A 14,781-nucleotide genomic window follows, 5' to 3' on the forward strand; every position below is an offset into this window, starting at 1 on the left:
ACAACATTAATTTACTATTTGGTTGCATACCAACCTAGCACCAAAGGTTTTTTGGCACGTTTGGTTTAATTTTGAGAAGGCTATTTAAATTGTCAGTCACAGTTAATCCCTCTTATGGCAAAAAGTATTAATTGCATGCCTGGGATAGTTACATTTTTATTAGATTAGTTTTGTTTAAAAAATGCATGTAATTAGTATGGTCCCATAAAGAAGATGAAGAAGAGTACACCATACTGCTGTGAACTCTCTTACTCTTTTTTATGAACACTGATACTTATTATTTGATCCGAGTTTGCAAAAAATTCTTTGAATCAGAGTGAAAATATTAATGATGATGCTGTTTCTGTATTCTTTGACCCCCAAAAGAATATCAATAAATGCTTTAAAATAAATTCTTTTTAAATTTGTAAAGCTCTAACAGAGATGACATCATTTTCTTGAAACTCTTGTGTCCTAGGTAATGGTGGAAGCTTATCGAAGAGATGCAAGTTCTAAGGACCAGCTGATTAGTGAACTGAAAGCTACAAAGAAGCGGCTGGACTCAGAAGTGAAAGAGTTAAAACGAGAACTACTAAAACTTCAAGTTGAAAAACAATCACTGGAATCTGAACATTCAAAACTACAGAAGGAACTATCTCAGGTTCACCAGCAGATGGTGGAAATTGAGAATCATCTTCAGTCAGTGCAGGGAGAACGAGATGATATGGAGAAACGCCTACAGGTCTGGAAGGAGTTAAGCTTTGGAGTTTTAGAGAGTACTACATGCAGGATATGTTGCTACTTGTGTTAATTTTGGTAATAAACTGCATGATTGCCTGCAAGTTAAGGTTCTTGTTTATGTATTTAATATTGTATATATATTTGAGCATGTACCTACTGACATTTTATAATTACTTGACTGCTTATTGACATCTCATGTCAGGCAGCAGGGGAAGTGTGTTACAGGAGCAGCAAACGTGATGTGAAGGCAGCTTCCTTAGTCCCAAAGTGAACAGTCAGTATCTATTAGCAGAGACTAAAACAAAGCTCTGCGTGTACATGTCACGATGATGGCCTAGAGGAAAGAATTAAAGAATAAATAAAAGGGAATGAGAACGGATATGGAGAACCCTGAAATAGGTGTTTTCTTCCCACAGTTTTTATGCAGAGATAGAAGTTATTTTGACAATTCATGCTGAAGTTGAACTAGAATTTGCCATGAATCAGTAGCTAAATATAGTCATTATTATTTTAGAATCTAGCACATAGCAAACATGCAAAGATTTCTTTTGTTCTTACTCTCATCTTTCCCCCCCCCCCCCCATTAAGTCCTTGCAGTTTGATAAGGAACAAATGACATCTCTTGCTGAGGCAAATCAAGCATTAAAACTACAAGTGGAACAAATGCAAGAAGAAGCCAAGAAGTAAGTCTGTTGTTTCAGTGTAGACAAAAGAACTATAGCATTTATTTTTCATATTTGCTTTTTCAGCACTCAGTCTTTGCCTATCCCCTAGTCATTCATTTGGAAAATTTAAATAACATCCTGAAGACTGTGATACTGCTACTCAGGAGTTCCAGCTTATCTTTCGATACACTCATGCTTTTAGCCAACAGCATAAGCCATTCAACATATATATTATCTTAACTTCTCGTTAACATATTTACTGGAGATAATCCTGGTTTCCATTCTCTGAATTTTAGCCATGACTGGCTAGAACATTGGCATTAATAAGAACCATTTTTTAATGTTATAATCAGAATGAAGCTTTTGATGATACATGACACATCTGCCAAGGATCTTAGATTAAATTCTGACTCTAAATTTCATCTTATTTTTATAGTAGTGTATATATTCCTCAATATTGGAGTTTTAAGAGGTCTTTGTCAAAAATATTAATTACCGTAAACATTTTCTTAGAATGTAATCAAGAGTCTTAAAGCCTTTGCCTTGCAAAGGGCAAGTCATATCATACCAAGCTGACAGCATCCTCTGATGAGCTAAGTGGCTCTGGGACAAGGGGAGAGAAATTGATGTTTTTTTCACCTCAACTTCAGCAAGGCCCTCTTGACACAGTCTCCCGTAGTATCCTTACAGCTCCGTTGATGAAATATGGAGTAGATAGGTGGACTATGAGGTAGATGACTTTTTTTTCCTCAATTGAGCTATGTTAAAAAGGAATCCTTCAATATTATTTTCAAGCAATTTTTGTTTTACCTGATGTTTTGTTTTTTCCTCTTACTCCAGGGCCATTACTGAGCAGAAACAGAAAATGAAGCGTCTGGGGTCAGATCTGACAAGTGCTCAGAAAGAGATGAAGGCAAAACATAAAGCTTATGAGAATGCAGTTGGCATTCTTAGTCGTCGGCTACAGGAATCCCTCACTGCCAAGGAATCTGCTGAAGCAGAGCTGAGCAAACTGAAAGCACAAATCACTGATGGTGGAAACAACCAGATTGCCCAAGTATGCAGATATCTTTTAACATTGTTAGTATAAAGATAGGATTATCTTGTTGCACAATACAGGTCTTGAAATAATATGTTGCACTGAAGTAATGAAAGTACCTGGAATGTAGAGCTAGATAAGAACATGGTGTCAGTGTGCTGGACATTGAGAATTTCCTTAATTGCATTTGAGAGGTGATTTGGCAAGCTTTGTTTCTGTTATTCGTACATTCAGATTACCAATTGTAAACCAAGTTCAAGAGGAGCATCAGCCTTGGTGCTAAATTTCCTGATTTAGTATTGATGTTTTTTATAAAAGTTCAGTACCTGTAGCTTTGCTAGAATTCTCTCTTACTGTTTTTGCTCATTGACAGTTAAAAGCTCTTTGGAGTAGCCATAACTTATAAACATATGTTATGCCTGTGGTACAGGGTAATAAGAGAATTAATTGGGGGAGGGGGGAGAAATAATTCCATGGAGCCAAATATGTAACACACTAAAAGCAACAATTGGATGCAGACAGACAGCTCTGAGCAAGCCCTGTGCATTGAGCACTAACAGATAATTTAGTATTCGCTAGAGAGAGAAACTTTTTTTTGATGAAACAAGGTTGCCTCTGAAAATGGGTGTTGTGTTAATCAGGCTTGTGATCCCTTTGTCTTTAGGAAAAGATTCAAGCTCTGGAGACAGAACTACAAGCTGTTAGCAGCAGTAAGTTGATGCTGGAAAAAGAGTTGCAAGAAGTGATTTCACTTACTAGCCAGGAGCTGGAAGAGTACAGAGAGAAAGTGCTGGAACTTGAGGATGAGGTGATTGCTTGAATTTGCATTGTACTTGGGGAGATGATCATAAAAGGCATCTGAGAGGCGAGGAGAAGTTTTAGTACCATAATTTTATTCTAACAATGCAGGAAGTTAGAATTTTACATAGGAAACATTGTGTCAGTGACACTTGCAAATTTTGCTGCAGAGGGTTAGCCTTCATGTTTTCATGAACAGTTGTACAGGATAAAAGAAGAGATAACAAAAGAATAGTTCCTGTGTTAGGTACTAGCTGTATCTGGTCATGAGATGGCGGGTATGCATGAATCACTATCTTCTGAAACTAATGGGAGTCACGGTTGCCCTGTGATTTTGCAGAGGGCATTGGTTGTAAGGTCATGGGGAAAAAAAAAAAATTAGACTAGTCTATCACATCTTTTCTGCACCTGAAACTATTCATGGATTCTGCTTTCTAGCAAGCCTTTTAGTCTTCCAAAAGGAAAAAGAGTCTAAGTGAACTCATTTTGAAGTGTCCTTTCAAAAAAAAAAAAAAAAGAAAAAAGAAAAAAAAAGGCATTAAAGTTTAATGAGCTTAGCTCACAACTTTTTTGCAGTAGTAATCTGATTTTTTTTTCCTTTGTTTTTTGGTATAGCTTCAGGAATCTAGAGGCTTTAGGAGGAAGATAAAACGTTTAGAAGAAATTAATAAGAAGTTGGCCCTTGAACTGGAGCATGAACGAGGAAAACTTACAGGTCTTAGTCAGTCCAACACTGCTTTGCGGGAGCACAACAACATCCTTGAAACAGCATTAGCAAAGAGAGAGGCAGATTTGGTACAACTGAACCTACAGGTACTCACCTTCTGGGTGTAATGTATTAAGAGAGAAATTTAGCTAATATTTCTGATAACCAGATGTAGAAGTCTTCAGTTACACAGATGCAAATTATTGTTAAAGAAAATGTTGGTTTATTTTCTGCAGATCTGAGTCTCATGTATGTTGTGCAGCAGAAGTAATACAGGTGATTAAACCTCAGCAATGATCAGAAACAAGATTTTGCACTAGAGAGAATTGCTTCTCTTGCAGGGGAAAAAAAAGTCACAATAAGAAGTATACTTGCAATAGTGAAACTATTGCGTGTTTAAGATAGTTGGAATCTAGAAATGGTGACACTTAATGATTCACTGAGATTAATGTTAGCTTTTATGCTAATAGTAACATATTCTTGGGGTAAAGAAGAGAATACAGGCATTGAACAGCCTATAGCATACTACCATTTAACCACAGCTACTTTTAAGGTTGAGTCGAAGAGTTATCAATGAACAGGGGAGGGAAGATTTGCCAGCTCTGCATTGGCTAGTATTTATGTATTTCCCATATTGGCATTTCTGGTCTTCCAGTGAGTCTACACAAAAAATGTATTTGTGCTATTAAATCTTTGGTTTTGTGAAATGATGCAGGTTCAGGCAGTTCTAAAGCGGAAAGAGGAAGAAGATCAGCAAATGAAACAGCTTATTCAGGCTTTACAGTCTTCCTTAGAGAAAGAAAAGTCAAAAGTTAAAGACCTTAAGGAACAGGTAACTGGTCATCTTTTGTTTTATTTATTTAATAGATGAGTTAAATGTAACATATTTGAAAAGTAGCTTTAAGCAAAATCTGTAATACAGCATTTCCTGCAGGGTTTCTGTCACAATGGCCAATATATGAAAAAGCCGTTGATGTCTCCTCTCTTGTGCCCTATTGTAAGCATATTCATAGACTATCAAGAAAGTTCCATTTTAACTTGTAATGCATGGAACATATCCGGAAGTGATGATAGTTTATCAAAAAATTCACAATGAGAAAACAGTCTATCAAATGTGGTCCTTCTATTATATGATTATTAACTACCATTAGCATTAATAAAGATAACAACACTAATCAGTGTTTTAGACAAAAATAGTAAATGATAACAGCAAGTTAACACCGCTCAACAACTTCTTTCTTGGTTTGTTTTCTACTCCTCTAGTCTAGCTCCCCTGAGTCTACTACATTAACAAAACAAGGAAAAAATGCTTCTTTTGTTTCTGTGTAGGTAGCATCAGCCAAAGCAGATGCAGCACATAACCGTCGTCATTATAGAGCTGCTGCTCTTGAGCTCAATGAAATCAAGAAAGAGCTACATGCCAAAGAACTGCTTGTCCAAGCCCTTCAGGCTGAAGTGGACAAACTGCAGTAAGTATGCTGTAATAAATGTCTAAGTTCTTAGAGTATAGTAAATGAAATAAATCCTCTGAAAAACACACACAAATGAATTTTTGTTTTTTTTTTATTCTGGACTGGATTATATGAAAATGCACCTCAGTTGAGCTTGATCATAAAATGTGCACTTGGACTCTTGGCACATATTTGCATTTTCTGTCTCCTCATAATACAATTAGAGTTGAAGTGTATTGTCTTTAGACTTCATCATCTGTTATTTTACAGTTTTTACATGAATTAAATCATTTCATGGGTTAGGTAGTGTTAATGCTTCACATATATCGTATTATTCTTTCCTCTTCAACATCCCTGAGGAACTACATAGAGGATGAACTTGATTGTTGAATATATTCTACAATGTATTGAAATTAATTGATTTGTTTTGTTGTGTAGAATATAATTTTCTATACTTTAATAAACTATCAGACCTACAAGAGAATATGGAAATAAAATAACCCAACTTTTCCTAAAATAAAAGCAAAAGTGCTGACAGGTTTTTTTCCCCTTTTGTTTTGTTTTCTCACTGGAGAATCCATTTGTTTGAAATGGGGATATTTCTAGTGCACAAAGTTTGTTTTTGTTGTTGGCTTTTTTTTTAAGTACTTTATGATCTATTGATGCATCTGTCTAGTTTAAAATCTTTTTGTGATTTAACTCCTGCTGTGAACATGTTGCCAAAGCTGACAGTCAAAGCTATAACTAGTCAGATTGCATGCACTGTTATGTAACACACAGAGAATTTTGTGCCACGAAAAGATAATCTGTATCATTTATGGTTACACAGCTAACACAGTGAAGTGCTCTTTTTAAAGGGCAGATTGAAATAACTATTCCTGTTTCTGTTAATTCTGCTGTGTAGGGTAGAGGATGAGAAACATTCCCAGGAAGTATCACAGTTTCAGGAAGAGTTGGCAGAAGCCAGGTCTCAGCTCCAACTTCTGCAGAAAAAGCTGGATGAGAAGCTTAGTGAACAGCCAGGAGTAAATCAAGAGGTAAAATTAAACATGGTGTTTCTCCTTATTTAGGTGCCTGACATGTATGACTTCATTTATCCTTCATTCAACAGTTTTTTATCAAAGTTTGTTTCACGAGGTTTTCTTAGAAATGGGAAAGGTTCATAAGACATAAATGATAAAATACTTTACATTTTGTGAATAATTGCTCTTAGAGAGAATTCTAAAAAAAATTCCTTTTCGGTAGGTGGAAGACCTCAAGTGGGAAGTAGAACAAAAAGAAAGAGAAATTGAAACGCTTAAGCAGCAGTTGGATATGAGTGAACAGCGCAGCCATAAGGAGTTAGAAGGGATGCAAGTTGTCCTACAGGTATTTTATCTAGCTGGTAATGATTCTGATGGGCCATACTGGGATAACTAAAGCAGTATTTTATAGTTCAAAAGCAGAATACTTCTACCGATTTTACGAATATAACAGGTATTTTGGCAGGGTCTTTAGTTTTCTTAATTTCACTTTCAGTATAGCTTCTTGTTTTTCATTGACCTCAGGCCATTAGAATAGGCTACTGATTTCTTTTTATCCTTTTTTTTTTTTTCCTTTTTTTTTTTTCCTTGCCAGGGCAAGTTGCATTCAAATAGCAGTGTGCTAGGTGTTTTGTTTTCTAGATTCCCTTGGAAACTGCAGAAAATGATGAGAATATTAGTTGTCTGGAATTTATACACTGTGTCCTTGTACCACATTAATTCTCTTTTTCTGCTCTTTAGAATATCAAGACTGAGTTGGAAATGGTGAGAGAAGACCTGTCGGTGACTCAGAAGGACAAGTTTATGCTCCAGGCTAAAGTGAGTGAACTGAAGAATAGTATGAAGTCCCTACTGCAGCAGAACCAGCAACTGAAGTTGGACCTGAAGCATGGCAAGATGAAGAAGGTATTTAAGTAGGAAGAGTATATATTATAGTGTAACTGGCTTACAGTGCTGGAAAATACTTTGCTGCAGAAAACCTAGTGAAAACTCTGAAATGCCTGCCTGGATACTGACTTACTGATTTTTCTGACATATAAATGATAAATCCAGAAAGATTTGCTGGCAAAAGTAACTTTACTGATTTTGACTTCACACCTTTTTCTTCAGAGACCTTTGTGTTTAGCACATTATCTTGCATTTACTTTTTGATTTATTATAATAAAAAGGGAGTGTTTAAATAATAGATCATGGGCACATACTTAGTTAATACCTTTCTAAAGCTCATGTGGTTATCCTTTCCATACTTTTCATTTTTATTTTTTCATTCTTTCACATTTTCCAAAGGTAACTGTTAATGGTTTCTTTGAGTTTTCTCATTTGCTACCTTTACACAAAAAATGTGGTAATAATAGATCTCTTGCTCTTTCTCTAAATTCTCTAACTCAGTAAGAGAGAATCTCCTATGAAGCTCCATTTCTTTTTCAGATGTTGGTCTGAGATATTTCATCCTGCAGGTCCCAGAAAGTCCAAAAGGATGACCTTGATCACACTTAACTGAATTTTTATGAATTGCTCTCTTAAGTACATTGAAAGAACATTATTAAAATATGTTGTGAAGATCCAAGTCGGCTGTTTTAAATCTCTATTGTTGCATTTCTTTAGCTGGGCGAGTTCTTGACTAAGTGCTTCTGGATGGTATTTGTTTACTTATGAGCAAGGCTAGCAGATGACGCTAGCTTAGGAACTTTTGCTTGTGACTCATGACACTTAGCATTAATGTGCTTCTGGGTTTTGCTCTATAATGCAGATCCATACCAGCAGAGTGATGTGAGACTCTTTCTGTGTGGTAAAAGTGAAATTCTTGAAAATAGCTTAATACTATTTCCAGCTCTTCTTTTTTTCTTTAAACAGAAGAAGGAACTGAAGGGAGAGAATAACTCTTCAAATCCTGTGACTCCAGTCAAGATTCCTGATTGTCCAGTCCCTGCTGCCTTGCTGGAAGAACTGTTGAAACCATCGACAGCTATGAGCAAGGAGCCTTTAAAAAATTTGAACAGCTGTCTCCAGCAATTAAAGTATGACCTGTTATTTTAAAGCATATTAACTAATCCTTAAAATGTTTCTAAAAAAACAGTTGCTGGTCTAAAGAGAAGCAAGAGATGGGTGAAATGAATTATTTTTTCTCTTACTAAGGCTATATATAAGGCAGTAGGATGTTCTGGCATTTGCAGATGTTTGCTTATATGGAAATGACATAGGGAAAGAGGCCTTGGCAATATACTAGACAAAATATCCATCCTAAAGAGTTTAGTGTTTGTGCACAAATAAATATACTGCAGAACAAAACAGAAGCAGCTATTTTTTAGTTCTTGCTGGTAGAGAAGCTGATATTTCTCTCTCTTTGCAGCATCAGCAAAGCTGCTTGTGATAGGAACCCAGGCAGTGTATTAATTAGAAATGTCTGAAGAGGCATTTCTTTATACCAAAAATATTTTTTGTATCTTTCCTTGCAAGATAGCACATGAGATTCTGAGCAGGAAAGCTGCAACTGCAGGAAGATGGGGATTTCAGGTTAATGGCAGAACAGGGCTGGATGTATCAGCTCTGTTGATGGAGAATATTTATGGGGAGCGAGAGGTAGCCTGTTATAGTGGTACACAACTTGTACTGCCAAACTAGTCTCTACTGAATTGGTATCTGACTACAAGTAGTAGTGTGTTTATTTGTTTTTCTCTGCTGCTTTCCTCACCTCTACCTTCCATGTTGTCTTTTATATCTGTGAGAGTACCATGTTCATTAAGTTGTAGTCACTAAGTGCCTTTGCTGAGGAAACAGTGCTACATCATGCCTGCCGATGAGCACATGCAGCAAAGGAGATGCTGCATTGTTGGTCCTTGTTTTTGGATTTAGTACATCCTATTTGTTTTATTCTTAAATGGCTGAAGTAATTTAGTGAACTCGTGTTTAGCAGTTAGTTTTCTGCCTGATAATCTTTTCTTCTTGTCCTCAATACTTTCAAAAGGCAAGAAATGGACAGCCTTCAGCGTCAGATGGAGGAACACACCATTACAGTACATGAATCAATGTCTTCATGGACTCAGATTGAGGGGCAACTAATGGACCTTACCTCTACCAGTGCTGCAATTGCATCAGACCAGCGGGAGATTTCTGCAGTAGATGAAAAGAAGCAGAATTGTGACACTAGTGACAAGGAAGCTTTGAAACAATAACCTCCTCAGCAATTGTCTTTCTTCCTATTGCTTTAAGTGTGTAAACAAATCTTTATCAAAATTATTTATTTATTCCATTTTTAAAACAGTGTTCAGAGTTCTGCTTTTGCCTTTAGAAGCAAAGGGTATGGTTCTGAAAAACTGGCAAAACGTTAATTGCAGAACATGCTATTCCAAGGGTTCGTTTGAAACCTTTTGATATTTTGAAATAATTTTGCCATGTTAGGGGACACTTGGTAAATCTGACTCATTTTGGGAGAGAGTAAGAGATTCAGATGAGGGTTTAAAATGAGGCCAAGAGGAGCATCTGGTTCCAAGTCTGCATTTGTTCAGTCTCAGTGAGGAAGCACATTAATTATGCAATATCTGGGGTTTTTTTGGTTTTGCTTTTTTGTCCCCACAGTTTTTCACTGTCTTGGGCTGTGTCCAAATTGCATAAAAAATAAGTCGTTTATGTTCAGCCATTAGCAGTGGTTGAGAACTGGATATTCTTATTCAAGCACCCCTTCCCCTCCCCCTTGCTCTTTCACTCTTGAAATTCAAATCTCAGATGTTTATATTAAAATTAAAAAAAAAAAAAAGTTTAATTTTTAAGCCATCTCTAGTTATGAAGATGACCTTTGACCATATAGTAAAAGAAACAGATCGCAAAGACGAGCAATGCCATAACTGTCTTTGGCAGACTTGCCCAGGATGTTTTGTGAAGTGTCACAGTTTTCCTCTTGCAGTTGCAGGCCAGTAGGGAGCTTTGCTTCACTGCACATACAAACACTTTTTGCACCTTTTTATTTCAACTTTTGAAGTAGACATCCTTGATAAAGGTATGTGTGTAATACATATATAAGAAAAAAAACTTAATTTTCTGACTTTGAATATCTGTTTTAATATGCTTGTGTACTGTAAGTTAAGGCTGACAAGTTTATTTTGTTACTGTTATTGTTTTAATGTTACATTTAAGTTTGCGGGGTTTTTTTTTTTTTTTTTTGACAATACTGTACATACGGCTTAGGGAAATTAGCCCCAAAAAGCCAGAGCTTTTAGAAATATAATTATTTTACTTTCAAAGACAAAATTATAATGCCTATAAAATTATTTTGATTAGCTTTATCCTACCTGACCCCCTTAACCCCCCGACTTTTGGCATCCACTGTTACCACAAGGTGTCCACTGTGGATGGAAATGTTGGCACTATGGCAGCCCTTCTGCAGAGACACCTTGACTAGATTATTCTTAAAGCAATCCACCTTAGATTCTTTCTCCTTTGGTCCCATTGTTTCATACAGCTTATAGTGCAGTGATAAGCCCATCCTCTCCTTCCCATTCTAAAATCAGTACCAAAGTACTGCTTTATCTACTGTGCTTGAGCATGAATCAGAATACACATGACATTATTTGGAAGATTCTGTGACAGCTCATATAGTGTCACGTTTTTGTCTTTAAATCATACAGAAAGAAGGTCAATTATATCCACTGTAGATTGGCTTAAAAATTCTAGTTAGTAGAAGCAGATTAAATAGCTGAAGGGGAAAAAAAAAGGCATCTCTTCCAGTAATTTTCGTCATAATTAGCTGTAACACAACATTTAGACAATTTATCTTGTCTCTACTTTTCAGATGCCTAGTTCATGTATTTTTCTAAAGAGGAAGTTACTTCTTTGAGGAGGCTGATTTTGGATGAGTTTGGATATTGGAGTGTAGGGGGGAATTACTGCAATTTGCTTAGCAATAAGGCCAACCCCCCCCCCCCAACCCTTAACTTTTATCCAGAGTTTTAGTTCTCATAATTATCCATTCAAGTTCCTGCCCCGTTGAACACTTCGCACTTAAAGTGACTATACTGACTGACTTCATGCCTCTCAGCTATTAGATTTTAACTTATTTTATGGGATCAGAGTCAAGTGATGCTAGAAGTTAAGATTTTGGAGTCGGTGAAGGAAAAAATGGGTTAGTATGGCTTTAGCTGCCCAATGCATGGATTTACTGAACGGTTTAAAAAAAAAATCAAAACTTTACTGACTAGCCCAGACATGTTAACATCTGCATACTACTGCAGTCTACTTTACAGAGTAAATGGTACTGATTATCTCGCTGCTGTCATGTTCTTGAAGTTGCCGGTATGTTAAACTCTAAGAAGAAAAAGAACGTGCAGTGTTGTTAAAGAACAAAGTTAAAACTATGTAATGAATAATATATTCAGTGCAAAAAAGTTATCAAATGTTCAGGTTTTTAAATAAAATAACACTTGTGCAGGGTTAATGTTGCTGTTCATTTTGGTAAATGTCTTGCCTACAGTTAAGAATCCATTATATTTTTCTCTCAAGTTTGGCAACAGTTGTACAGATAAAGCTTTTATCTGGGATCAAAGATGCCAGAATTGTAAGAAACATTCGTAGCTCTTCAGAATGTCTGTCTCTCTTCTATTTGTATCAATAATACATTCTGTTTTCAGTGCAATGCTGCGGGTGTTTTTTCCCACTAGCTCTTTATATGGTCATCTGAGCTTATACAGCCAAGTAGCCTTAGCTGCATGTTTTCCTTTCAAAGATGAGGGATTTATTGTGAAGTTCTCGGATTAGATTGCTACATTGTCCCACCTGTCTCTCTCTGAAAGTACTTGGACACCAGGTATTTTCATTTTATATTTGTCATGTGTGCTTTTTTTTTTTTTTTTTAATAGACACAAACATCACGCTATTTACTTAGTGGAAGAATAGAGGATAAGACTTGAGGGTCTAAATCAGGTGAGGTACTAAGCCAGTTAAGTTACTGAAGTTGCTGGAAAGCCTTCTAGGAAGCACTCAGCATGTGGCAAAAGCAAGGCCTTATCTTTGAAATACATCAACTATGTTCCTTAACTATCAAGAGAAATAGTTGCTGTTTTATTAAAAGGTTCTATATTTCACCCTGAGGCTGAGCATGATCTCTCTACAAAGCTTCAGGCCTCTCACTGTCTAGGCAGTAAAGCTACTTACAGGAATAAAAACTATGTCCCTTCTGCATGTCACAGCACTGCCAAATATAGCAGAGGAAAATCAGTGCCTCATTAGCATTGGTGTGCTTTTAGAAATTAGAGGAATAGTCTGTAAGAGATTTTATTTTTCCTCTTTCAAGCACTGCAATGGAATGTATTTTCTCTGTCTGTTTCTTCAGTGGTTGCTACCTACTTAACCAAGTCTTGTTGATGAAGGAGAAATGTTGCTGTAATGTGAGAATGTTTCCTAAGTGATGAAAGTTGGTAAAGGCTGTGGCATTATTTTTTCAAATACTCTTGCTTTTTTGAGGACATGTGAACAACTGCATAAAAAAAATACAATGGAAAAAATGCTAGTTATAGAGCCTCTGGTACCGCTGAATATTGTGTTCTTTCATTCTATTGTCTTCCAGATTTCTTGGAAACAGTTGTGCAGTGTATCAGGGGATCAGCTGAGCTCCTTATCTGCTCATGCAATGGGAGGTCTGTTTCCATACTGTTTGTTCAGGCAATATTCCAGCTGAAATCTATGAGAATTTTGCACATGTAAGGAGTAGAGTAATATCCAGAAAGAAAGTTCTAGTGCTTATATTTTAATGGATTATTATTCCTCTGTATGTGAGTGAAATGCAGTGGCATGGGTGCTTTAGTTATGACAACATTCAAGGCGAACAGGGGACAGATAGTATGATTAATATAACTCAGAGATGACAAATTCACTACTGGTGATGCACAAGCCTATGATGTATGTTTCATTAACTTTGCCAGGGAAATGTGAATAGTTGCATGTGACTTGCTGTGACCAGAAGCCTTTTAAATATTTTCATGAGAAAGCAATCACAGCCCCAAGCAATTACTAATGCCCGCTAGCTGTAATCTGAGCACACTAGTCTCCCACTAATGCGTATCACTTCAGTCTCTGGGAGCAGAGCAGCCTAATTTCCAGTACAGATGCACGGATTTCTAGAGGAGGGAAGGATGTACTGAATATTGTAAAAGAAATATTGTTATGTTTTATACATGACATTCAGTAATTTAATGTCTGCTTAGGATGTATTTGTAAAGATAAAAGTTAATTATTTCATGTTCTTGAGTGGATAATCCAGGGGATGGAGGAGTTATACTATGTACAGTTAATGATTATGATCACACAAAGCATGTTGATTATAAAAATAATGTGCATAGGAATTCCTTTGAAAGTTTTGTGCAATAAACTATTTTTGTTAAAGGGCTCCATGTTGTTTTTTTACTTTGAAAGAGGAATGGGTTCATCTTTGGGTTTATTTTATGAGAATTTTTTTTTATATTTAGGATTCTAAACATGCTGTACAGCCACTTAAAGAAAAATCTGTTGAGTGAATACTTTATGTATTGCTTTACAATTTTTTTAAAAGCATTTAAGGTATTGATTGTACTTGTCTTTCCATTATATAATTACTTTTTTTCTGAGTTTGATGAACATGTCAGGAAACAACAGTAATGAGTATATCTATCTTGGCCTAAATTTGCCAGTCTCTGAAGTTCAAGTGTACAAAACTGAACAGTGGAAGAATGTCATCTTGATTCTAATTTAGCCTATTGCAATGATGAGGAAAAAATGACTGTACCTTGTTTGTAGTATTAAACAGTGTAAGTTAGAGATGTCAACTTCTTGAAAGCCTGTCATTTTGTCTTGTAATTTAAACCAACGGGCAACCATACCTGACATACCTGTACAGTCTCACCACACCTGTAACATAGTATGTAGTCCATAATGGGATGACTGTTCTAAATCCGTTGATTTGTCATCTTACCTCTCACTCACTGCTGCCTTCCTTTTCTTGATTTGCATTTATGCTGGCTTCTCAGACCGAGACTACTCCAGCAATTTTTGAGTGGGAGCTTTTTCAAATGCCCTATTGGCAGTGGCCAGGTAGAAATTTTAAATGTTGATAAACACTTACGTTGTAAATACTCAGATAAAAGTCAGTACAGTGTGTGTGAGGGGGGAGTACTGTAAAGCACTGCTAAACTCTCTGTAGGATAAGAGATGAACTAGTCAGGGTCTGATAATTAAAGACAGCTTTTTTCATTGAAGAAAGCCTTTCTCAGCAAAAAGCATCTCAGCCAGGCCTTACTGCTGGTAGGCGTAATGAAACTTGTTTGTTTCTCCCTTCAAATGGACACGAGATAATGCCTAGACGGAGCCTTCTTTATTTCTAAGGGAACTTTTGTTGCGCTGCGCTCGCGTTTCCTTC

The 14,781-nt window shown here is 36.4% G+C and overlaps 1 protein-coding gene across 6 annotated transcripts in view; it reads left to right on the forward strand.

Moving 5' to 3' along the window:
* The window catches only part of GOLGA3 (golgin A3), a 29,622-nt gene extending 15,846 nt beyond the window's left edge, over nucleotides 1–13,776 (forward strand). For all 6 annotated transcript variants that reach the window (XM_064522096.1, XM_064522099.1, XM_064522100.1 and 3 more), the window contains 12 exons: nucleotides 458–721; nucleotides 1,309–1,403; nucleotides 2,226–2,442; nucleotides 3,089–3,232; nucleotides 3,838–4,035; nucleotides 4,644–4,760; nucleotides 5,258–5,397; nucleotides 6,284–6,416; nucleotides 6,625–6,747; nucleotides 7,143–7,307; nucleotides 8,256–8,419; nucleotides 9,367–13,776. In XM_064522096.1, the coding sequence (XP_064378166.1) occupies nucleotides 458–721; nucleotides 1,309–1,403; nucleotides 2,226–2,442; nucleotides 3,089–3,232; nucleotides 3,838–4,035; nucleotides 4,644–4,760; nucleotides 5,258–5,397; nucleotides 6,284–6,416; nucleotides 6,625–6,747; nucleotides 7,143–7,307; nucleotides 8,256–8,419; nucleotides 9,367–9,574 (1,968 nt within the window). In that variant the 3' untranslated portion in view covers nucleotides 9,575–13,776. The remainder of the gene's footprint in view (nucleotides 1–457; nucleotides 722–1,308; nucleotides 1,404–2,225; nucleotides 2,443–3,088; nucleotides 3,233–3,837; nucleotides 4,036–4,643; nucleotides 4,761–5,257; nucleotides 5,398–6,283; nucleotides 6,417–6,624; nucleotides 6,748–7,142; nucleotides 7,308–8,255; nucleotides 8,420–9,366) is intronic.
* Nucleotides 13,777–14,781: the final 1,005 nt, after the last annotated feature.

The sequence above is a fragment of the Dromaius novaehollandiae genome, chromosome 17 (assembly GCF_036370855.1).
Source record: "Dromaius novaehollandiae isolate bDroNov1 chromosome 17, bDroNov1.hap1, whole genome shotgun sequence".
Classification (NCBI taxonomy): Eukaryota; Metazoa; Chordata; class Aves; order Casuariiformes; family Dromaiidae; genus Dromaius; species Dromaius novaehollandiae.